The 26128-nt window shown below is 45.8% G+C and overlaps 1 protein-coding gene across 3 annotated transcripts in view; it reads left to right on the top strand.

The window, feature by feature from the left end:
* Nucleotides 1-7739: 7739 nt before the first annotated feature.
* Nucleotides 7740-26128, top strand: part of SP4 (Sp4 transcription factor) — a 49949-nt gene continuing 31560 nt past the window's right edge. The window contains exons 1-4 of one of the 3 annotated variants that reach the window (XM_075827320.1): nucleotides 7740-7934; nucleotides 10296-10381; nucleotides 11850-13386; nucleotides 16346-16574. In XM_075827320.1, coding sequence (XP_075683435.1) covers nucleotides 7772-7934; nucleotides 10296-10381; nucleotides 11850-13386; nucleotides 16346-16574 — 2015 coding nt within the window. In that variant the 5' untranslated portion in view covers nucleotides 7740-7771. Of the gene's footprint in view, nucleotides 7935-9245; nucleotides 9547-9611; nucleotides 9976-10295; nucleotides 10382-11849; nucleotides 13387-16345; nucleotides 16575-26128 lie in introns of those variants that run through there. The other 2 variants (XM_075827322.1, XM_075827321.1) reach the window with 2 other exon arrangements.

Genomic DNA, 26128 nt, shown 5'->3' on the forward strand with positions numbered 1-26128 from the left:
CGCTCTGTCAGTGTGCAGGCTCTGATTAGTAAAGCAGCAAACAGAGCCCTCTGCTTTGTATAGAGGCAAAACCATGTTCTTATCATGAGCATATACGCTTCTTTTGAAGCATCCCATGATTTAATGGGCCTTGGCCGCAGCTGCCTGACATTGGTTGCTAAAGTTAAATTTACTTTCAACCAATATCCCTAAATCTTTTTCAGTGGCCGTTTCACCCAGTGTTTTACCATTTAATGCATAATGGTAGAATTTATTTCCATGGCCAAAGGGCATAATCTTACATTTATCCACAATAAAAAGAAGCTGTGAGCATCGGCCTATTTAGGAGCTGCTGCTCCCACTAATAGTGATGAATAGTCATGAATACGCCAGACTCCTACCTCCAGGTGCTTGCATTGCGCTGCAACATTGAAAACATAAGTTATCCTAAATCACTAAACTATCAGACATCCGACATGAGTAACATACTGTTGAAATCAGTGTGCCGGTCACTAAAGTTGCAGTAGCAGCATTCTGGTTCTCAAACATTCTGTTTTTTTGGGGTGATTTTGCCAATTGCAAGAATTTTGTAGCTTTTTGTTGCATCACAAACGCTCAATGTGAAGACATCGGAGTAGCACCATGTTAAGAACTCCTTAATTGAAGACATTGGCATGCTGGCGCTACATTCTGTAAATATAAGACACTACAGGGCTTCTTAGCTAAATTAAAATAGAATATATAAGAAATAAGTGAAGCACTTTCTAGATGAATTAACAATCCATCACAGTTCTACAAATGTGTGTGCCCATTCACCCAGAAATAACTATTTCCCCAGGATAGGTATTCATTTAGCTGGCCGAGAAAAAATAAATTTAGTAATCCACTCGTATGGAGATATCAAGAACAGTTTTAAAAAAGGTTGATTATTCATACACTCCTCAACATTGAAATTGCAACACCAAGAAGGGCAAGGTTAGGCAAATCGAGGAAGTAGCAGGCGTCGCTAAGATCCGAAAATGATCGAATTTTCAAGCAGCTAGCTCCAATCTGTGACATGTGGGGGGGGGGGGCATAAAAGTCAGATTGAAAGCAAAGTTTTTCAGCCACATGAAACATCAAAAATCGGATCTAGTGGTGTGGAATGATTGTGCGATGCCTCCTGTTCGTCGACGTGCCATTTATTACCACTTTTTGCAAACTGAGAGGGACAGAATCCTTGAAGGGAGAGACCTTGATTTATCACTACGGCAGATCGCTACACGCCTAGAAAGAGATGTCAGCACTGTTCAACTTTGGGTGTCCCGGAGGTTGGGGGAACAACAACAAATGGGAACGACAGAAAGAGACGTGCAGAGGCGAACCTCTGCATGGACAGGTCGTCTGATTGGAAGAATGGCGCGTAGTGATCCATTCTGTACTGCAAGTGAAATTGGACATCACATCCCAAGTCTAGGGCGGCAACCAGTGTCAACATAAAACATCAGAAGGCGTTTGCACGACATTGGGCTAAAAGCCAGACGTCCAGTTACAGGTGTTCCATTGACCACATACTACCGCTCTCAAAGGCTAACATGGTGCACAGCAAGACGGCAATGAAGGCTGGAATGGAGGTTTATCCTCTACATGATGAGTCCACTTTTGTCTCAGACGCAATGATAGCTGGAGATTGGTCTGGAGACCATGTGGGCAACGCCATGAAAAGGCCTTCACAAGGGAACATCACACCGGTCCTACTCCCGGGATTATGGTGTCGGGTGGCATAATGTACGGTAGCCAGACCCATCCAGTATTAATTTCAGGTACACTAACAGCTTGGTGTTACATTGATTTGGTCGTGGAACGAGTAGTACAGCCATTTCTCCAAATTGTCTCAGAAGTTGTTTTTTCAACAGGACAACGCCAGGCCATTGCTCGTGCTACTGTGAGCAGCCTGCGTGGCCTAAACGTGCTACCATGGCCTGCAGCATCTCCGGACTTGTCTCTCATCGAGCACAACTGGGACACCATTGATTGGCAATTGCAAAGGGAACTGCCAGCAGCCAATCTTGGTGATTTGTGTGCCCAAGTGAATTTAGCGTGGCATAAGATTCCTCAGACAACCATTAATAACCTCATTGATAACATGCCAAGGCTTGCAAGTGCGTGTATTTCTGCGCGTGGCGTTCATATTCGATACTGAATAAATCAAGATGTTTGGAATATTTTGTTTCCATTTTTTTTCAAATCATTTGCATATAAGTAACAACTCCAAAGCTTTTCCTTCTTGGTGTGGAGTGTATTATACGGCAGCATAGTAATACGATGCATTAGTACTGCACTACAATGACGCAAATTATAGTGAAGGTTCATTGTCTTTGTATAACTAACTGTTTAATAAGAAAAATAAAAAGGAACAGCTTTTGCGCAGTCAAGGAATCACAGGAGCACAACTGAAAGATATAGTACAAATGTCCAGGGAAGAAAAATATGGAAATGCAGTGTCTTCTAAGAGGCACCATATATAATGCACATTTTATAGCAGCACCTCTCCCGCTATTTAGAGAATCTAAATGGTGCAATTGCTTAAAGAGGCTCTGTCACCAGATTCTCAAATCCCTATCTCCTATTGCATGTGATCGGCGCTGCAATGTAGAGAACAGTAACGTTTGTTTTTTGTTTTTTAAACTTTCATTTTTGGCCAAGTTATGAGCTATTTTATATTTATGCAAATGAGCTTTGAAATGGACAACTGGGCGTTTTTTTTTTTCATTATGTCCAACTGGGCGTGTATTGTGTTTTTAACTGGGCGTGTTTATGTGTATGACGCTGACCAATCCGTGACCAGTCAGCATCATACACTCCTCAACATCTGCATGCTCCTCTCCTGAAATATTCTGTGCTGCTGTGAACTCTGCTCTTACCATTACGTAGCTCTCAGTCTGTTACCTCTCCTCCACTCCTGTCCTCAATAACACCTTCACATGATTTGCAAGTCACCACCCCGCACAAGATCCTACTGCACGGCTGACAGCTGTATAGCTAACAGCACGGTTGTGTTGGAAGCGCGCCCTGCTGTGTCTCACTTAGCAGCTGGGTGTGTTCCCCTCATCTAGCTGCTACGTTCTATCCTGACCGCCGGTGAATTCTCAGTGCGGTCTTCGCAGTGCTGCTACCGCGTTTACCTACGGGAGCAGAACTCCTGAAATAGGCTCCTGAAATACACCGGCTCCTGAAATACTCTGTGCTGCCTTAAACTCTGTGGACAGGTCACATAAACACGCCCAGTTAAAAACACAAGACACGCCCAGTTGGACATAACGGAAAAAAAAACGCCCAGTTGTCCATTTCAAAGCTCATTTGCATAAATATAAAATAGCTCATAACTTGGCCAAAAATGAACGTTTTTTAAAAAAAACAAACGTTGCTGTTATCTACATTACAGCGCCGATCACATGCAATAGGAGATAGGGGTTTGAGAATCTGGTGACAGAGCCTCTTTAAAGGAGTTTGCCTTGGTGACTGATTATCTTTAACCTCCTTGCTGTTGCAGACAGTTTTGACCTTAGGCTGGGTTCACACGAGCTATTTTCAGGCGTAAACGAGGCGTATTATGCCTCGTTTTACGCCTGAAAATAGGGCTACAATACGTCGGCAAACATCTGCCCATTCATTTGAATGGGTTTGCCGACGTACTGTGCAGACAACCTGTCATTTACGCGTCGTCGTTTGACAGCTGTCAAACGACAACGCGTAAATTGACTGCCTCGGCAAAGAAGTGCAGGGCACTTCTTTGCAACGTAATTTGAGCCGTTCTTCATTGAACTCAATGAAGAGCAGCTCAAGTTTTACGAGCGTCTCAGACGCCTCGCATAATACGAGGAGGAGCTTTTACGGCTGAAACGAGGCAGCTGTTTTCTCATGAAAACAGTCTGTCATTTCAGCCGTAAAAGCCAGCTACCGTGTGAACATACCCTTACTGACAGAGCCTCATTTTCTAAAGAAGCGATTCTGAGATTGTCTTGTCGTTACACATTGTACTTTATGTTAGTGGTAAAATTTGGTCGATACATTCAGTCTTTGTGAAAAAAAATCAACATTTTGAGAAGATTTGCAAAAATTAGCATTATTAGAAACTTAAATGTATTTACTTGTAATATATAGTAATACCACACAAAATACTTACTAGTTAACATTTCCTATATGTCTACTTTGTTGGCATTTTTTTTTGAACATCCTTTTATTTTTCAAGGACGTTCCAAGGCTTATAAGCTTAGCAGCAATTTCCCACATTTTCAGGAACATTTCGAAAACTTACATTTTTAGGGTCCAATCCAGTTCTGAAGCGGCTTTGAGGGGTCTATATGTCAGAAACCCCCTATAAAAACCACCCCATTTTAAAGACTGGACCCCTCAAAGTATTCAGAACAGAATTTTTGGCATTTCTCAATCTTTAGGCATTCCTCTTTGTTCCACTCTGGCCTGCACATCAGGATGTTTTTTCATCTGTGCCTTACTAGAGCCATAACTATTTTATTTTTCCGTTGATGGGGCTTTGTGAGGGCTTGTTTTTTTTGTGGGACAAGCTGTAGTTTTTATTGGTACCATTTTGGGACACATGCAACTTTTTGATCACTTTTTATCAAATTTTTTGGAAGAGGAGGTAACCAAAAAACAGCAATTCTGGAATTGTAGTTTATAAACGTGAAAAGAAATAAAAAAAACAATTCCAGAATTGCTGTTTTTTGGTTAACTCCTCTTCCAAAAAATAGAATAAAAAGTCCTCAAAAAACTCGCATTTACCCCAAAATAGTACAAATAAAAACTACAGCCCGTCATGCAAGAAACAAATCCTTACACAGCTTTGTCAATGCAAAAATACAAAAAGGTATGGCTCTTTAGAATATGGCGACCCAGAAAATATTTTTTTTCTTTTAAAAAGTGATATTGTGCAAAACCTGTAATACATAAAAAAAAAGCTATATAGGTTTGTTATCACCATAATCGCATTGACCCACAGAGTTCACATGAACTGCTCTTCATGTGAAAAGAAATAAAAAACAGTTATCCAAAGAGATCAAATTGATGGCCTATCCTTCAATATCTGATGTGTGTATTCGACTCAGTCCCCCTGCAGATCAGCTGTTTTGAGAGGACTGTGTAGCTAAAATGAATGGGAGAAGGCTGTAATACTATGAACCGCTGCTACAAGTGTATCAGCGTTTGACACTAAGGAGCGTCATGAATGAAGAAGGGAAAGCAGTGCTTGCGCGAGAGTGCTACGGCCCCTTCAAAGCAGCCAATTGGTGGGGGTGCCAAGAGTTGGATTCCCACCGATCAGGAATTGGATAGAATAGAGAATAGGCCATGAACTTAATCTCTTCGGATAACCTCTTAAATAGGAGGACCAAGATGGCAGACCTTCATTAGGCCCCTGGGCTGCCATGACAACCATCGACACAGGCCAAAGGGTGGCTGGTGGCCCGACCCCTTTCTAACAGCCTATCTGCTGCGGTTGAAATTGACCTCAGCATCTAAGTGGTTAAACAACCAGGGTCTGAATTATTTCCAGCCCTGGATTACAGTTAGGTGTTGGCTGTAATCCAGCAGCCTCCTACAGTTGTTGGTGCCTTTGGACCGAGAGCGAGTGAACTGAATGAGGGGCTAGACATGGCTGCTGTTGATTTGTGCAGTAGCAGAGGGGGACCTGTTCGCCAATTAAAGCAGAATTATCACCCTGCATTGAGGTGGGAAAGGACTCGAGACACCTTGTAGGGATGGGCTAGTTAAGAAGATCATGTCCCCACTGAAGAAGCCATATAGAGGTTGAGAGCTCCCACACGACCTGTAGTAGAGTAAAGGAGGTGGCCGGGGAATAAACTGTATTGCCAAGCGGCGCTGATCATGTTTGCAGTCCAATTTGGAAAAAGAGGGCCAGAAGAGGGCGAAATGACTCTAGCAGGTATGTAGTGAGCATGGGGATAAAAGGTCCACAGGTGCCACAAAAATAAGGCATGGGGAGCCGCGGATGAGATCTCAGCAATGGAGGAGAAAGAATAGAGGATGGCGCCCAACATGCCAGAGAGAAGAGCAGGACAGAGAAGGGAGGGGAACTGCCAAGACAGAGAAAGTCAGTAGGATAGATCCAAGATGTAGGTGAGACAGATGAAGGCAGTACATACTTGACCTTCCTCATCTTCAAGTGTACAGAGGGTCACCACCTTGGTAAACCTCACACTGAAAATCGGGCTGTGAATGAACAGTGCACTTACCTACTTGGTTTGCTTGCAGGCGACTAGCGTGGTGGCCTAACGCTGATGACAGCCCTGTCTAAAGGTGAGGGGGAAACAAGAGTCTAACCCGTTTCCATCACCAACTATAGGGTAAGATAAGAAACATATACAAAGAATTCAGCAGACCTGCTAATATCGTGTCTACCTCTACCTAGGATAAAACCAACAAGTGCCTGTGGGAGGAATAGCCTGCATAGGAAGAGCCAACTTTTTTTTCCTACCTAGTGTCAGCCTCCTAGTGCCCATAGTGCTGTGTCCCCAATGATACCATCAAGAAATTCAGTGTGTGTCCATTAGTGTTCACCTGGGCATACCTTGTGCCACGTATATACAAGTTCTACATTAAAACATTAGACTGGTAACGCCGAGTGGTAAACCAGTCTTTATAACTTCTCCAATTGTGTCTATGGGATCAAAATGACCAGAAACACTCAGCTGAAACCATTTCAATCGTTATAAATAAAATTAGGCGGACCGTAGATGCAGCAGCCATGCTCCGTTAGTGCGCCGCACGGAACACAACCACACACGGTTTTACAGTGAATTGCTGCGGTTTTGCAATGTGGTTTTCGGAGGTGCGTCTTGTATAGGTGAAGGACATCGAAACCATTTGTGGTTAATCCGCGTTAGGTTTTATCGTACAGTCCCTGGTCACGTGGGACACAAACAGCACGGCCGCTGCAAGTACGGGCACCCTTACAAAAACGTATTGACCGTTTGTAACTGTATACTGGAATAGTGCGCAACAATAATAATTTATTTATAAAGCGCCAACGTTGTCTACTGTGTTGTACAATATCACACAGTGCAGGGACATACAATGCTACAATATACGAGAGAGGGTCCTGCTCACAAGATTACAATTTACAATCTGGTTTCTCTTCAGAACACAAATATTTTGCCTTGATATGCGATGGGAACGATTCACTGTCACACGTAGACGCTCAGAACAAAATCTTCCTCACACAGTTACAATTCATGACTTCGTTTATGAAATTCGAAATTATATTGCACTATTAAAATATATTGTAACATTTATTTCTAAAAGTGTCACATCTATGGCCTACGAAATAACTCCGGCCACAATGCCACATTATGCTATTGCTCACAAGGATGCAGCAGCCCAGGTGTCTTCAGGCTGCAACTGACACATGGGGATGTTTATCAGTGTCCGAGGTTACACGAGGAAAGGGAGGACATAGAGTAGATCAACTCCCTCTTCTACCACCCCCTGGAGCAGCCCTACTCCCACTGTTGACAGCTGGCCCGCCTCAACCATCCCTCCTAGAGAGGACAATCCAGACCTCAGTCCCGCCTGCCAAACCCCTGACACAGTCTGCAAGCATATAGAGGATGAGACCTGCGTCAGTCTGGGGAACTACAGCTCCCGGCATACAGTGCGAAGCCGCCGCCGTACCAGCCAATTCGCAGTTAGAATGACTGTGACGTCAGCATTCAGCAGAAGTCATTTCTGTCACTTGATGGTTAAACTCCACTATAGCCGGGGGTGGCACAGACTAATGACTGTAGTTCTACATAAAGAACATGGCTCCCTGAGCAGAAGTGTGGATCACGCAGGCAACATTGAACTGACTGCGTTTATATTGCTCATTCTTGCAGCCATATATTCACTGCTGAGAATTGTTCTTGGATGGAGAATTGATATAATTTTTCTAGATAAATGTAAGCGTGTATGAGGGCTCACATAACTAGAATACTGTGCATGCCCCTATCTTTTGTAGGATAATTCTTGGAACATGTATGGGGTCCATCCTATAGACATCCCACAGGGGTTTACCCACTGCAGCCATTGTTACCATATGCCATCAATGTATGACAGGTGAGTGTCCAAGCACTGGGACCCCTACAACAAATTGGACATAGTCCCTTTGTTTTTTTTTTCTCTGCACAGCTCTGCTCCTGTACCAGGACTAGGTAGAGAATTGCAATGCAGTCCCACTAAAGTCAATGCTACATCAGGGAAAAAGGGGACGCAGGGTTTTACCTACAGTAGAATCTGCGGCCCAGCTGTTCAATAGGCATCCCAGAAGTTGGACCCCCACATTAATGGCATACCTGAGCAATATGTCATCAATGTCTGTAGTATGTAGGAAGAGAGCTCTATTAATATCACTTCTTGGACGAACCACCCTCATTTACCAACACAAACAAGTATTATTTATTTTGGTAAGATTGTTTGTTCATGTCCCTAATACAAGAAAGGATGAAATCAAGCAACCAGTCTGAACACGGTTTCCATTTTTTACGACCCCTGGAAAAATTAAAGTGGGAATTAGTTACTTTGGCCAGCGCCTCTATTTTTTGTCTGCACCAGACCCTAAGGGTAAGGCCCCACGTATTGACGTGGCCGAAAACCACGCCTGCATACTATTTGGCGTTCAGTTGTCAAACTGCTTGTTGATGGCCGCACGACGTTGGGCTTAAAATGGCTGGTTACCTATAAAATCGTGCCACTATTAATAAATAGATCCTACTGGTCGCACGAATATGCAGGTTACCAGAAGTTTCCCCCGTAACACCGCAGGACCATTAACAAGCAATTTGACAGCACGACCTGTGGGGCCTTACCTTTAAGATGAGACCCATTATTGTTTTTTAATGTTATTGCAGTAAGTGAATAATGATAATCTCTGTACAGTGGTTTAGAATACGTTGGCGCTATATAAGAAACTGAAAATAAAATGTATGGACTTGATGTTTCCAGGTTATGACTGGTTTAACAAAACACTAAGGTCAAATATAACGCAGGCTGTATACAGAGAATACAGGCCTCATGTATAAATAGTAGTGCAGACCAAAAGTGAGGCAGTTGCCCATAGCAACCAATCAAATTCATTCTTTCATTTTGTAACCATCCCTGGATACATGAAATCTGGAATCGGATTGGTTGCTACGGGCAAATGCTCCACTTTTCTTTATTACTGATCTATCCAGAAGGCTGTCAGTGTGCAGCACATAGGAAGGAGATGGTTAAGGTTTTCCCGCCCCCGGCTGTCCTCGGCTCCCTCCCCTCCATGGCCCAGCAGTGGAGAGAGGGGGAGGGCACTGCCTGCGCCACTACCGCCCAGCTCCCTGTATCTGTGGGGAGGAGGAGGAGCGGGGGAGGGGACTCACACAGCAGCTGGTGGAAAATAATAAAATAAATATTATTCCTCTACGGCCGCTCGGAATAAACCCCTAAAACCCCACATTACCCTCCAGCGACAGAGAGGACAGGATAGCGTAGAAGCCCGGCTCTACCATCACTGACAAGAAGAAGAGGGGAGGACGTGTGGTAAGCAATGGCGAGGAGGGGAGAGAGGAGGGTCCCGGGGAGGAGGAGGCCTCACAAGACGAAAGAGGTTTAGGGGCTGGATGGAGGCGATGGATCCCGAAGCGGGATGGAAGGGGGAGGGTGAGAGGTAAAGGGGGTGTCCGCCCCGGCTCTCTGCCCGGCCCCTCTCCGGGGCTGTCAATCAGGGGCCCCGGCTGCGGGGAGAGACGGAGCTTGTACGCCACAACCCCCTTCTCCAGCCATCCACCGCCGCCGCCATTCGTACAGGGAGAGAGCCTGGCCCCCCATCCCTCCTCCTCCAGCATCCAGCCTCCCTTAGCCACAGCGACCGGCCTTTCTATCCACCCCCGTCCCATCCCCTATCCTCTTCCCTTCCTCCTGATTATCAGTGCCACGAATAAGTACTAGCGTTATAATACAGCATGAGCGGTACGTAACACCCCCCTCCACCCCTTGTCATCCAGGACCATGGCCCCCTCCTCCTCCTATTCTCAGACCCCAGCCCGGTGACAGCCTTCTGTGGGGTGTGACACCAGCCATGGGGTCGGGTTTACTACAGCATGTGTCTGCAGGCTACAAATCTTACACAGGGGGTGGGGTCTTGTCAGGCAGGTTGCCCCCCATGGTCATGACTGTAGTATATATCTTGTGTGACCTGTCAGACTATTATAATCGCACATAGTTCATTTTTATCGTTATTACTTTTGTTTTGTCAAGTGTGTGACATGTCAGTGTTCATTATATTACAGATCAGACGGAGGAAGACATGGCCAGCGAGGGAGGAAAAGGCAATGAAACGGAAAGCAAGAAAAAAGGCAAAGGGTCCGGGTCACAGGTAACTTTCCTATAAGATGTGATATTCATGTTAGGGAACCTGTGTCACCAGATAAGATGCTCCTCTAGATGTGGAGGATATAACCGAGCACAAGTTGGCCCTTGATCTTAAGACCCCAAGGCCCACAGTCGCAGGCTGCTATTTTTTTTACGCTGCCATATATTTGTATATGAATGCAGTAACTGGCATATACTTTAGTGTAACCCTTTAAAATACGAGAGTCCCCACTAAACACACTTCTGTACTGCTCATGTATAGATCCGTAATGCAGCATCCGTAGAAATCCGTAGGCTCATTCTGTACGTTTGTGCGCCGCCAATTTCATACGGCGGCACATGGAGGTTTTTTTTTTCCTCATGGGCTCATACAGAATCCATAAGAGCAAAATTTGGCATGATCTGCCGTATTATGGAGCCATTTTCAGGTAGGCACCATTGGTCCATAATATGAAACTATAGGTACTCGGTCTGTGGCTGCACAAGGTGGCTGCACATGGCTTTGCCGCGTATATGGACACTTACTGTAAACACTCACAAAACATTTGGTGCAGGGGTAGTGTAATGTAAAGGAATAGTAGCCTACATTCTTGTTCTGTGTGAATCTACATCTCTCCTTCACATGGATCCTCTCGATGCTAGGTAGCTGAAAATAAGAGGATTGGCTAGTATCCTAGGTGCAGCGTGCAAATAAGTCATAGCTCAAAAAAAGAGATCTGTTAAAAGGGATTGTCTGGTTTTAGCAAATTGTATAACTTTTAATTATAAAAAAAAACCAACAATGTTTCAATATACTTTCTGTATTAATTCCTCACGGTTTTCAAGATCTTTGCTTGTCGTTATTCAGCAGGAACATTCATTGTTTACTTCCAGTGGATACAATTCTGTCCACGGTCATGTGATGGACACACAGGTGCTGGGATCGTTACATTGTGTATCAGATCTGTGTCTAATGATTCCTACTAAACAGCAACAAGCAGAGATCTTGAAAACAATCTGGAATAAATACAGAATGTATAACTTAACTATCCCAAAAAAATTGTGCTGAAACCAGACAACCCCCTTTAATCTCGGAGCGATGTTAATAATCCTTCAGTTTTTTGTGCAGCATCTGCTCCGCAGTCCTGAGCATGGGCAGTAATTGTCGCCGAGACATCTGGCCATGTATGTAAGGCCATGTTCCGGATTCCCTAGTGACAAGTGCTCCTCACTACAGACAGACGTACTTCAGTGCATTCTGGTGACAGTTTGCATCTTAAATAGGTAAACAGGCTCATCCTATTAGTTTACTTTTTTTTAAGCAAATATTTGCATGCTGCTGGCTTCCTGCACTTACTAGTTTGCAGAAACAGTTATAAAGAAAGCAGATATTTCTGATAATGCGACCACTTCCTGTCAAATGTGATGTTAAAACTGTCAGATGGTAACACACCCGTTCTGACCCTAAATCCTCCCACTTTGTTTTGGATTAGGACTCGCAGCCCTCTCCCTTGGCTTTGCTAGCTGCAACCTGCAGTAAAATCGGAACTACAGGGGAAAACCAAGGTGTTGGACAGCAGCAGATCATCATAGATCCCAGCCAAGGTTTAGTTCAGCTTCAGAACCAACCACAGCAACTGGAATTGGTGACCACTCAACTGGCGGGCAGCGCTTGGCAGATCGTGGCTGCTGCACCCCCTGTTTCAAAAGAAAGCAGCATAGCACAACAAGGAATATCAATAGCCACTAGTACAGCAGTTTCAAATAACAGCGAGAATGCATCACCTACAAAATCCAAACCAAGCAGTTCTATGGTCTCCCCAGGACAGTTCCAGGTTATCCAAGTCCAGACTGCGGGGGGAAACATACAGTACCAGGTCATCCCACAGATTCAGACTTTAGACGGCCAGCACATTCAGATCAGCTCTGGAAACGCCACCACACTGCAAGATTTACAAGGTCAAATCCAGTTTATTCCTGCTGGCAATAACCAAGCCATTATCACAGCCGGCAACCGAACTGGAAATATTATTGCACAAAACTTAGGAAATCAAACTGTTCCAGTGCAGATTCGTCCTGGAATGTCAATACCGTTACAGCTGCAGACCATTCCTGGTTCTTCTCAAGTCATGACAACCCTACCCATAAACATAGGAGGAGTGACTCTAGCCTTGCCTGTGATAAATAGTGTAGCTGCTGGAGGAAGTTCAGCACAGATTGTTCATCCCACAGATGGCGGAGTCACCAATGGAAATCAGCTGGTATCCACACCCATCACAACTGTCAGTACCATGCCCGAATCTCCCTCCTCCTCCACATCCTCAACCTGTACAACCACTGTGTCCACTACTCTGACTGGCAGCGACACGCTGGTCAGCACTGCTGAAACAGGCCAGTTCACCAGCACGTCAGCAGGTAGTGAGCGTGCCACAGAAGAATCCCCCTCCTCTATTACAGAGGCTGAGAGCCAGAGCGGCAATCAGCTTCAGGCAAATGGACTCCAGAATTTGTCCGAACAATCAAATTCGTTGCAGCAGGTGCAAATTGTCGGACAGCCAGTTTTACAGCAAATCCAGATCCAGCAGCCTCAGCAACAGATCTTACAAGCCATACCACAGCAGTCCTTTCAGCTTCAGTCCGGACAGACCATACAAACTCTCCAGCATCAACAGCTACAAAACGTTCAGCTTCAAGCATTAAGCCCAACCCAGGTTCTCATAAGGGCCCCGACATTAACCCCTTCTGGTCAGATCAGCTGGCAAACCGTTCAGCTTCAAAACATTCAAAGTCTTCAGAACTTACAGGTCCAGAACACTGGCTTACCGCAACAGTTAACCCTCACCCCGGTGTCCACCAGCGGTGGTACAACCATTGCACAGCTTGCACCGGTTACAGTATCTGGCACTCCGATCACGCTCAATGCTGCCCACTTTACATCTGTGCCTAATCTGCAGACAGTAAGCGTTGCAAATCTTGGTGCAGCTGGAGTCCAGGTACAGGGAGTACCAGTCACAATTACAAGTGTTGGAGGTATGTGAAAGGGTTAAAAGCCCCCACATTGAAGTCTTATTAATAATTCTACAGCATTTTCAACTCCATGGGCATTATTTAATAAAAGTATATTCTGTAAGCCATGGCTGTCCTGCTTAGACCCTGGATGTGACTTTTTATTATTATTATTGTTGAAGATCATGCAGTATATTGCAGGATTGTTCACCTTCAGCCTGCAGAGCTGTGGGTAATCTGTGTGATCTCCCTAAAATACATCCAGATCACTGCGGGCACCTGCGTATGGCCAGGCAGAAGTAACACTCTTGTACCAGTTGCGCCTCCCTTGAGTGTTGGGAATTTCATGCAAATGTCACTCGCAGTATAGAGTTTACTTTATTGTACTGGGATTTTATACATTTTCAGAAGTACTACTACCACACATGTATATTAATATGTTATGACATTAAAGAAAGTGTTTTCTGTGTATCAAATTTACTTTTTAAAACAACAACCCCCGACTGAAACAATTGATTTGGGTTTTTTGAGGAACCAAACTGGGTTTACTGTTGAAAGTGCGGTTACAAATCATGATCTAGAACTGCTCCAATGTGCTGATGTAGCAGAGGTGAAAATGTCACGTGGTAGCAATGCGTAATCGCAGTGCTCACAAGAAGCCATGCAATGACAAACTCAGCTGTGCTATAGCACTTGATCATGTACTCCACAAGACATTTGGTTGTCCGTAAGTCGTGCTGAAATCGCACCATTGGCGCAAACTCAATGTTGCCCTATAAGGAAAAAAGTTGTAGGCGACTTTCAATGCTGAATAATTGACACGTGAATTTTTTTTTCCCTTATGGGGAGAAATTGGGGTTGTGGTAATGTCGCCTTAGAGCTCTAGCTCGGTACGTTTAGCAGTCTTTTTTTGGCGCAATTATGAAAACTTCTGCAAAAACCGACACACAAAATGACTTGTGAAAATATACCCTTAGGCCAGGATTACACACATAGTTTTGATGCAGTTTTTGGCTCCGTTTTTTTGAGCCAAATACAGAAGTTGACACACAAGAAAGGAGCGGAATCGGTCTTTTTTTTTTTTTTCTACCTTTCCTTCATTTTGGGTACACTTCTGGCTTTGACTCCAAAAACTGTGTCAAAAACTGCCACAAATACTGCATCAAAACTATGTGTGTGATCCTGGCCTAACGGTCCACTTAAACACTGCATTTGAGGTGCAGTAAATACTTTTTTACTGCAGCCACATCGAAAACCGCACCTGAACCGCAACATCTGAATAGACTCTTAAGGCATCTATCAAAAGGATTAAGGGGTGGAGCTTGCAGACTCGTTCAGTGATGGTTTGACCAGCCATATTCACATTTGCTCAGCAGTGAATGACAGGCCAATCAGAGCTGGACAGAGGTACAACCCCTAATGGATATTCATAAGCAGCCCACCAACTCTCACAGTGCAATACATTATTATGATTTGGGATAAAAATTGCATTTTGTTGAGCGATTTCTACTTTTTTTTCTGATTTGCGATTTTTATTTATTCTATAAATGTGTCTAAATGCTGGCCAAGCAGTAAGCCCTAATGCACATGACCGTGTGTGTGCCGCCGGAGTCCCGTCTGTGATCTGTGGAAAGATAGGACATGTTCTATCTTTCCACGGATCGGAGAGTCTGGTCCGTTTTCACGGAACAGATTTACCCACTAAAGTGATTAGATCCGTGAAAAACCGCCCGAGTGGCAATTGGTCGTGTGCAACTGGGCTTAGCCATGCCCACTTTTAGTTTCACTTTTACAAACTGATGTGCAGGGCATGCACTTGTTATAAATTCTGCTACAAATGGTTAATGAAAGTTACAAAGCAGATTAAATATTATTTTAGCGTAAAACGCTCCATGACTTCAATGTGTCCCTGAAAAAGTTGCACGTGATCTTCGCCAAAAAAATATGTAACCCTAGTCTAAATGCTACCCGTTTGCACCCGCTAGTGATACTGAGCAAGCATAAAATTCTCCAGAGCTAGATTTTTTTGGCTACTTCCACCTTCTTGCTTCCCACGCAAACATCTGCACAGCAGTTTGTTAGTCTCATTTTGCTATCCGCAAGTATAAGGCCACACGTAGCTGCTGTGTGGCCGGAAACCGCGCCAGCTTGTGGTTTTTCCACAAATTGGCATGGTTTTGAAATACTTGTTTATGAACTAACTAAAAATTATCATAAATAATCCAAGGTCATATTTATCAGAAAGAAGTAGGGAAACTTTCTGCAGTCTAAGGCTATGTTCACATGGAGTATTTTGCCGATTTTTTTGACGCGGAAACCGCGTCCCAAAACTCGGCAAAAACGGCCCGAAAATGCTTCCCATTGATTTCAATGGGAGGCGTCGGCGTCTTTTTCCCGCGGAAGCGACATGCCCTATCTTCGGGCGCTTCCGCCTCTGACCTCCCATTGACTTCAATGGGAGGCAGAGAAAGCGTATTTCGCGGTGTTTTATGCCCGCTGCGCTCAATGGCCGCGGGCGAAAAACGCTGCGAAAATCGGCGTGCAGGGAGAGGAATATCTGCCTCAAACTTTCAAACGGAATTTTGAGGCAGATATTCCTCCTGCAAAATACTCTGTGTGAACATAGCCTAAAGATGATAGATGGGCAGATAGATGGATACGTTTGTAAATGAAATGTTGAAAAGTGGGCAACGCTTGTGTATTGGACACCTAAATATACTCCTTGCCAGTCAGGCCTACATACATCCTAACATCTGGCATTACCTTGGATGCCTACAGTCCAGCCATCTTCGCCATATCATTCTCGTTATATAAGTTTGCAAGATAACATGCAAATAAACCTATGGAAACCTTTTTTTTTTTTTCTTGGAATATTGAAGAGAAATAGGAACTCAAATAAACTATTGGCCATGATGTCATGTTTTAAACTCGTACATTGACCCATTTCAGAATATTACATTGTGTTTTAACTTTGCTGCTTCAGGTCAACAGCAAGGAGCAGACGGAGTCAAAGTACAGCAAGCTACCATAGCCCCTGTGACCGTTGCAGTAGGTGGTCTTGCTAATGCAACCATTGGGGCTGTCAGTCCTGACCAGATAACACAAGTACAGCTTCAACAATCCCAGCCATCATCCGATCAAGAGGTGCAGACTGGAAAGAGGTTAAGAAGAGTTGCATGTTCATGTCCCAATTGCAGGGAAGGAGAGGGGAGGTATGTACCATTATTGTATTAAAGTACACCCTGCACTTTTACATCCATAAAAGATATTCCTTACCCCACATGGCTGTTGTACATGTACTCCAATATCTTGAGTTGTGTCCTTTTATGGCTCTAAAATAACACCTCTAACAGCAAACCTACATACAAGTGATCTGCTTTTTCTAGTAATGCTGCAGAAGTAGCAGAGGCAGAGGTTTTGTTACCAATGCAGATGTGAAATAGTCCCCGTCCCCTTTACAAACTGCTTGTATTAGGTGACGCGGCTCTAGTGACTTTGTGGTGGTATCAGAATGAGGCGGCAGTTTTTCTTGTTTTTCCCCTGGTACCTACAATGTCAATATACACAGATCTGTTTTCATGCTAGTATACACTATACTCTTAACACATTCAGATTTTATTCAAAATAAATATAAATATATATACACACACACATATAACATCTACACACCTCTGTTAAAATGCCAGATTTTTGTCATGTCACAAAATCAGTCCAAGATGAATCATTTCAGAACTTTTTCCACTTTTAATGTGACCTATAATCTACAATTGTATTGAGAAACAAACTGAAATCTTTTAGGGTGGAGAAATAAAAATAAAGAACAAAAATTATGTGGCTGCATAAATATGCACACTCTTAGGGTATGTTCACACGCCCTATTTACGGACGTAATTCAGGCGTTTTACGCCTCGAATTACGCTTGAAAAAACTGCTCCAAACCGTCTGCAAACATCTGCCCATTGAATTCAATGGGTCTTATGGTGTTCTGTGCAGACGAGGTGTATTTTTATGCGTCGCTGTCAAAAGACGGTGCGTAAAAAGACGCCCGCCTCAAAGAAGTGCATGTCACTTCTTGGGACGTAATTGGAGCCGTTTTTCATTGACTCCATTGAAAAACAGCTCCAATTATGTCTGTAATGGACGCCGCCAAAAACGCGTGCACTTGTCAAAACGTCGGAAATTCAGGAGCTGTTTTTGCCTGAAAACAGCTCCGTAATTTCAGACGTACTTGGCGTTGCCGTGTGAACATACCCTCAAACTAATACTTTGTTGAATTACCCTTTGACTTTTTGACAGCATTTAGTCTTTTTGGGTCTATCAGCATGGCACATCTTCACTTGGCAATTGTTGCCCACTCTTCCTTGCAAAAGCGCTCCAAACCTGTCAGATTGCGAGGGCATCACCTGTGTACATCCCTCTTCAGGTCACCCCACAGATTTTCAATGGGATTCAGGTCTGGGCCATTCCAAAACTTTGATCTACTATTGAAGCTATTTGGTGAAATTCATCTTCAGCATTTTAGCAGAGGGCTGCAGGTTTTGTGCCAATATTGCCTGATATGTGGAAATGTCCCTTCACCTTGACTAAAGCCCCAGTTACAGCTGCAGAAAAACAGCTCCAAAGCTTAATGCTGCCTCCACCACGCTTCACTGTGGGTATGGTGTTCTTTTGGTGATGGGCTTTGTGGCAAACATAAATTTTGGAATTATTGCAAAAAGTTCAACCTTGGTCTCATCAGACCATAACACGTTTCCCACATGCTTTTGGCATACTTGATGTAGGTTTTTGCAAAACATAGCCGGGCTTGAATGTTTTTCTTTGTTAGAAAAGGCTTCCGTCTTGCCACCCTATCCCACAGCCCAGGCATATTAAGGATACGGGAGATTGTTGTCATATGTACTACACAACCAGTACCTGCCAGAAAGTCCTGCAGCTCCTTTAATGTTGCTGTAGGCCTCTTGGTAGTTGTCGCGATGTGGGGTGTGGACCCACTAGACTGTACCGCGTAGCGGGATGGCAGCTGACCAAAAAGGTATAGTACAGAGTGTGTAGTCCAGAAAGGGTACCTGTGGCAACTCGAACAGTAGCAAGGCAGGCTAGGCTGGGACCAGGAGGCAGGTAAATGTCAGGCGTGGAGTAGCGGAACAGGCGTGGAATGCAGCACAACACGACAACAACTCTCACACGGTACTAGATCCGAATAGCACGGGATACAGGAACAGGGAACACTTGGAAACGGGAAGACACTAGGAGACCATTAGCAAGACAAACTTTGGGTAACAAACAACGCTCAGGCAAAGAACAAGAGGGCAGAGCCCCTTTTATAGTCCAGTAGCATTCTGGGCTTGATTGCAGACTTCCTGCAATTTTGCTTGCACTGGCCCTTTAAGACCGTGCGCGCGCCCTCCGGGAGACAGTCTCGATACCAGGAAGTGAGTGCCGGCGCCTCACTGGGGGACGATGCAGCAGTGAGAACGACGGGCCGTGGCCATAGACGTTACAGTATCTCCCCTGTTACGCACCCTCTTCTTGGGGCCAGAGCGGGAAAGAAACTTCCTCACGAGGGCAGGAACATCGATGTTCTCCTCTGGCTTCCAAGACCTCTCTTCTGGACTGAACCCCCTCCAATCCACTAAATAAAACGTCCTTCCTCCCACCTTCTTGGTGGCCAGAATCTCCCTTATTTCGAATGTCCCGGATGAGCCACCAGGGACCACTGCGGAACTAGGAGTCCTGGAGTAGCAGTTCAGGATCATGGGATTCAGCAAGGAGACATGGAAGGAGATAGGATCTTGAGGGTTGGAGGCAGCCGCAGCTTGTAAGACACCGGGTTAATCTGTAGCAGGATTTCGAAGGAACCTAGGGGCAAATTTGCAGGACGCCACCCTCAGCCGGATATTCTTTGAAGACAACCAGACCTTCGTACCTGGAAGAAACTGAGGAGGGGCCTGTCTTCTTGTATCTGCCTTTCTCTTCATGCGGTCCACCGCCAGCAGGATAGAAGATCGGGTCTGTTGCCATATTTGCACAAAGTCCCAGAAGGTAGAGTCAGCTGCAGGCACCTGTGAGATAGTAGAGACAGGAAGAGGTATACAAGGATGTTGGCCGTAGACTATGAAGAATGGACTGGAGATGGTGGACCTCACTAGTGTGGTTATTATAGGAGAACTCTGCCCACGGGAGCAGCTGCACCCAGTCATCATGCCGTCTGGAAACAAAGTGACGCAGATAGTTCTCCATAATCTGGTTAACCCTCTCGACTTGCCCATTGGACTGGGCATGATCGGCCGAAGAGAAGTCCAACTTTACACCGAGGAGACCGCAGAGTGCTCTCCAAAACTTTGAGGTGAACTGGACCCCTCGGTCCGAGACAATACGCAGGGGCAAGCCGTGCAGACGCAAGATGTGTTTAATGAAGAGGTCGGCCAATCGCGCAGCAGAAGACAGACCAGTCAAGGGAACAAAATGAGCCATCTTAGAAAATCGATCCACCAACACCCAGATTACACTGCAACCCGCAGAGGGAGGTAGATCCGTGATAAAGTCCATTGCAACATGCTGCCAGGGAGCAACGGGCACAGGCAGTGGTTGGAGCAGACCATCTGGTCTGGAGTGGGCAACTTTATTTGCTGCGCATACCGTACATGAGGAGACAGTCCATGACGTATTCGGGCAGCGTGAGCCACCGGAACTGGCGAGCGATTAGATCCTGGGTCTTACAAGCACCAGCGAGACCTGCCAGCTTGGAACGGTGACCCCAGCAAAGGATTCTTCCTCTGCCAGACGCGCAAAAGTCCTTCCCTTAGGGATGTCTCTAACCTGCAGAGGGTTCACAGAGCAGATGCAGGAAGGATCAATAATCTGTGGGGACTCCAGTGTCCTCTGTCTCAAATGACTTCGACAAGGCATCGGCCCTCACATTCTTGTTGGTAGTTCAGTTCAAGCCAGAACCGAGCAAAGAACAACGACCACCTGGCTTGAAGAGAATTCAACCGCAGGGCCGTCTGTAAGTAGGTCAGGTTCTTGTGATCCGTGAAGACCAGGATAGGATGGACTGCGCCTTCCAGTAGGTGTCTTCACTCCTGCAGAGCCAGCTTGATAGCCAGTAACTCCCGATCCCCAATCGAGTAGTTGCGCTCTGTGGAAGAAAACAGCTTGGAATAGTAGCCACATACCACAGTCTTGCCCTTCGAACCTCTCTGGAACAACAATGCACCAGCACCAACAGAGGAAGCGTCCACCTCTAAAGAAAACTGTAGGGATACATCAGGGTGGTGAAGAATAGAGGCTGACGGGAAGGCTTTTTTAAGGATTCAAATGCGGCTTCTGCCACCGGAGTCCATACTCTGGCATTCATTCCCTTTTTAGTGAGGGTAGAGATGGGAGCTGTCAAAGAGGAGAAGTTGGGAATGGACAGCCGGTAGAAGTTGGTGAATCCCAAGAAGCGTTGTATGGCCCTTAAGCCTTGGGGACGTGGCCACTCCAGGACAGCCTTTACCTTCTCAGCGTCCATCTTGAGACGCTGATCGGAGATGATATAGCTCAGGAAGGGAAGAGACTTTTTTTTACACACTTCTCTAGCTTGGCATAAAGATGATTCTCTCTTAAATGAAGCAACACCTGGCGGACATGACTCGGATAAGTTACTGGATCTGGGGAAAAAATCAAAATGTCATCGAGATACACCACAACACAAACATAAAGGAGATCACGAAAAATGTCATTGACAAATTCTTGAAACACCGCGGGGGCGTTACACAGGCCAAAGGACATAACTAGGTATTCATCATGCCCATCACGTGTATTAAAAGCAGTCTTCCACTCATCACCTTGACTAATCCGAATCAGATTGTAGGCCAACTGCAAGTCCAGTTTAAAAAACATTTTTGCCCCCCCATATGCGATCAAACAGTTCTGAAATCAAAGGCAGTGGGTACCTGTTCTTCACCGTGATCTGATTGAGGCCTCGGTAGTCAATGCAGGGTCGGAGGGATCCATCTTTCTTCTTGACAAAGAAATACCCATCTCCGGCCGGTGATGAGGATTTACGAATGAAGCCCCTCTCCAGATTCTCTTTAATGTAGGCAGACATAGATTGCGTCTCTGGTAAGAAGAGAGGGTATACTCTACCGCGAGGAGGGGATGATTAAGGAACCAAGTCGATCAGACAATCATATGCTCGATATGGCGGCAAAGTCTCAGCTTCCTTCTTATTGAAGACGACAGAGAACATAGAGAAACAAGAAGGCAATCCTGCCAATGACTGAAGCGGAGGAGGCTGCGGTGGCTGGATATGACCCAGACAATGGTCGAGACACTTGGGACCCCACTGGAGAACCTCTCCAGAGTTCCAATCCAGGACTAGGGCGTGCAAATGGAGCCAAGGCAAACCCAGCAGTACGGAGTTGACGGCCTTGGACAGGACAAACGGAGATGAGCTTAGAATGAAGAGCTCCTTAGTCACAGACAAAACTGGGTCAGGCAATGGCAGTCCATCTACCGAGGCAACGATCAATGGCATTTCCAGCAGCACAGTGTTCAACTGAAGAAGATCCACAAGGTCTTGGCAGATGTAATTGGCTGCAGAGCCAGAGTCCAGGTAGTAAGAGACCGGATGGGGCCTCTCGCCAGCAATGATGTTTACGGGAATTAACCGTTTGGAGGAGAGTTCTCGATTAAATGCAGTAGCGCCCAGGGTTGTCTCTCCAACCAAACCTAGGTGCTGGGGTTTTTTGGCTTCTGAGGACACAGACGCACGACATGGCCAGCGAGGCTGCAATATAAACAGAGTCCAGAGGTGTGCCTGCGCTATTTCTCCTGGACGGACAATTGTAGCCGATCCACTTGCATCGGAACCTCGGGCAAAGCAGTAGAAGGAGGCAAAAGGGGTTGCTTGAAGTTGGGCGCCACTCCAGGAAGCCGTCTCTCCTGAAGAACCTCATGAGATCTCTCCCTCAGCCTTATGTCCACCCGAGTGGCAAGCAGAATCAGGTCGTCCAAGGCAGGCTGCAGATCTCGAGCAGCAAGTTCGTCCTTGATTTCGGGCAATAGACCATGCCAAAAGGATGCCACCAAGACCTCATTGTTCCAGGATAGTTCTTCTGCCAGGGTCCGGAACTGGATGGTGTATTCGCCCACGGAGGTTAAAGATAGCAGTGGCTGCCGATGAGACTCGTCCTGGCTCCTCAAACAGTCCGGAATAACCGCACGAACCCCTGGAAGTCTTGGGTCTCGGGTCCCTGACACTCCCAGATAGGGTTTGCCCATGCCAGGGCCTTGCCGGTAAGTAGAGACACGATGCAGGCGATCTAGGTTCCGTCCGATGGAAATGCTCGGGCGTGCAGGGTAAAATGGATATAGCATTGGTTCAGAAACTCCCAGCACGTACTTGCGTCTCCATAGAACCAAGAAGGTAATGGCAGCGTGAAACGAGGATCCGAGTCGGAACTGCCAGGAGGTGTAGCAGGAAGGTCGATATGTGGAGCTTGTGTAAAGGCAGGAAGGGAAGCAGCTAGTGTCCCTAGCTGCTGTGCCATGGAGTCCACTGCCACAAGAAGTTGATCCTGTCTGGCTCGGAGATCCGGCAAGTCCACCTGCATGGCTTGGAAGGGTGACATGCCCTTGAATTGACCAGCGGGGGTCTATGGCCTGAGGGTACTGTCTCGATGCGGGGTGTGGACCCACTGGACCGTAGCGGGGACGGCAGCTGACCAAAAAGGTATAGTACAGAGTCTATAGTCCAGAAAGGCTACCTGTGGCAACTCGAACAGTAGCAAGGCAGGCTAGGCTAGGACCAGGCGGCAGGTAGACGTCAGGCGTGCAGTAGCGGAACAGGTGTGGAATGCAGCACAACACGACAACAACTCACACACGGTACTAGATTCGGATAGCACAAGATACAGGAACAGGGAACACTTGGAAACTGGAAGACACTAGGAGACCATTAGCAAGACAAACTTTGGGTAACAAACAACGCTCAGGCAAAGAACAAGTGGGCAGAGCCCCTTTTATAGTCCAGTAGCATTCTGGGCTTGATTGCAGACTTCCTGCAATTATGTGCACACTGGCCCTTTAAGACCATGCATGCGCGGGCCCGCGCACCCTCCGGGAGACCGTCTCGATACCAAGAAGTGAGTGCCGGTGCCTCACAAGGGGACGACGCAGCAGAGAACACACGTGTCCATGGCCACGGCCGTCGAGGGGTAAGTCAGAACGACCGGCCGTGGCCATAGACGTTACAGTAGTCTCCCGGACTAATTTTCGTCTTGTCTTTTCATCAAGTTTTGAGGGACGTCCACTTCTTGGTAATGTCACTGTTGTGCCAAACGTAATCCACTTCTTGATGACCGTCTTCACTGTGTTCCATGGTATATCAAATGCCTTGGAAATTCTTGGGTACCCTTCTCCTGACTGATGCCTTTCAACAAAAAGATCCCTTTGATGGGTTGTAAGCCCTTTATGGACCATGGCTTTTGCTCTCAAATGCAACTAAGAAAACATCAGGAAAATCCTAATAGAACAGCTGAACTTTATATGGGGTTACTCAGATCCCTTTAAATAATGGCAGCTGTGTACTGACTACTATTTAACATGAGCTTAAAGTGGCTCTGTCACCACATTATAAGTGGCCTATCTCCTACATAAGGAGATTGGCGCTATAATGTAGGTGACAGCAGTGCTTTTTATTGAGAAAAACGATTATTTTCACCACATTAGGAGAGATTTTAGCTTTATGCTAATTAGCTTCTTAATGCCCACGTGGGCGTGTCTTTACTTTAGACCAAGTGGGCCTAATCTCGCGAGATCTCGCTGTAAATGACCGGTTACAGCGAGATTACGCTTTGCTCTGCTGTAAGTACCAAACAAACGTTAACGAAGTGCAGGGATTGTGAATAGACATCCCGTCCTGGCTAGAAGGAATGTCTAGTCCCGGTCTAAACACTTCAGTAAGGTTAATATGTCAGTATAAGACAGCACATCGTGAACAACCCAGTGTCACTATGTGCTGTCTAAATGAATGGAGAGAAGTGCATGACCCTGACTGGTCAGCGTCATACACTCCTCTGTACAACGCCCACTTGGTCTAAAGTAAAAGCACGCCCACTTGGGCATTAAGAAGCTAATTAGCGTAAAGCTAAAATCGCTCTTAATGTGGTGAAAATAGATCGTTTTTCTAAATAAAAAGCACTAAACAGCACATTATAGCGCCCATCTCCTTATGTAGTCTCTTTAAATGTGGTTTAGTAATTCTGAACACAACCACATTGCCAATTATAAAGAGGGTGTTCACACTTGTGCAGCCACATTATTGTAGTTTTGTTTTTATTTTTCGCCTCTAAATGATTTCGGTTTGTTTTTCAATGGAATTGTACAGATTATGGGTCACATTAAGGGGGGATTCACACGAACATGTATTGGGTCCGTGCGGGCCGCGTGGTTTTCACGCGCCACGCACAGACCAATACAAGTCTATGGGGCAGTACAGACAGTCCGTGCTTTTTGCGCAGCGTTTGTCCGCTGCGCAAAAAGCGCGACATGTTCAATATCTCCGCGTATTTCGCGCATCACGCACCCATTGAAGTCAATGGGTGCGTGAAAACCATGCAGGTCGCACAGAAGCACTTCCGTGCGAACTGCCTGTTTCGCGCACCAGCTGTCAAAAGGATGAATGTAAACAGAAAAGCACCACGTGCTTTTCTGTTCACAAACATCCAAACGGAGTGTCTTTGAGATGAGCGAACCCGGACAACCGAACCGAACTTCACCGGGTTCGGCCGAACTCGTTTTGGCCGAACCCGGCAAAAAAATTTCCGGTATGCGACGTCAGGAGATAGTCACTGTCCAGGGTGCTGAAAGAGTTAAACTGTTTCAGCACCCTTTACAGTGACTTCCGATCCCAATATACATGAACGTGTAAAAAAAAAAAAGAAGTTCTGACTTACCGATAACTCCCGGCTTCTTCCTCCAGTCTGACCTCCCGGGTTGACAATTCAGTCCAAGTGACAGTTCCAGCCAATCACAGGCCAAGCACAGGCTGCAGCGGTCACATGGACTGCGGCGTCATCCAGGGAGGTGGGGCCCGATGTCAAGAGAGGCGCGTCACCAAGGACGCGTCACCAAGGCAACGGCCAGGAGGGAAGTTCTCGGTAAGTACGAACTTTTTCTTTTTTTTTAACAGGTTTCTCGATATTGTGATCGGCATTCACGGTCGAGGGTGCTGAAAGAGTTAACTGCCGATCAGTTAACTCTTTCAACACCCTGGACAGTGACTGACGTCGACTAGAAAATCACGCAGCCGTGCATCATACACGGATGACACACGGAGCTGTCAAGTGTTTTTTGCGCGCGCAAAAACGCAACGTTCGTCTGAATCAGCCCTAAAGGTGGAAAAAGTTCTGAAATTATTCATCTTGTACAGATTTTTTGACATGACAAAAATCTGGCATTTTAACAGGGATGTGTAGACTTTTTATATCCACTGTATATATGTAGATATATAATTTTAAAAGCAAAACGTATAACAGATGCACTTAACCCCTTCTTTTGTCGTATGGATAAGTCATGGAAAGCCAGTGCTTACTGCAATTTGCCGTATCCATACGACAAATGAAAAAGGGCAATTAAACATTACAAAGTAAAGATGGCTGCTGCTCAGAACAGCAGGCCATCTTTACACAACGCCCATCTGTGATTGGCCGGTCAATTCGAAACGGCCATTTGCGGTTTTCGCCAATCACTGTGCCACAGGGCACCGTGATCTGGTGCT

This window comes from Rhinoderma darwinii, chromosome 5, assembly GCF_050947455.1.
Source record: "Rhinoderma darwinii isolate aRhiDar2 chromosome 5, aRhiDar2.hap1, whole genome shotgun sequence".
Lineage (NCBI taxonomy): Eukaryota > Metazoa > Chordata > Amphibia > Anura > Rhinodermatidae > Rhinoderma > Rhinoderma darwinii.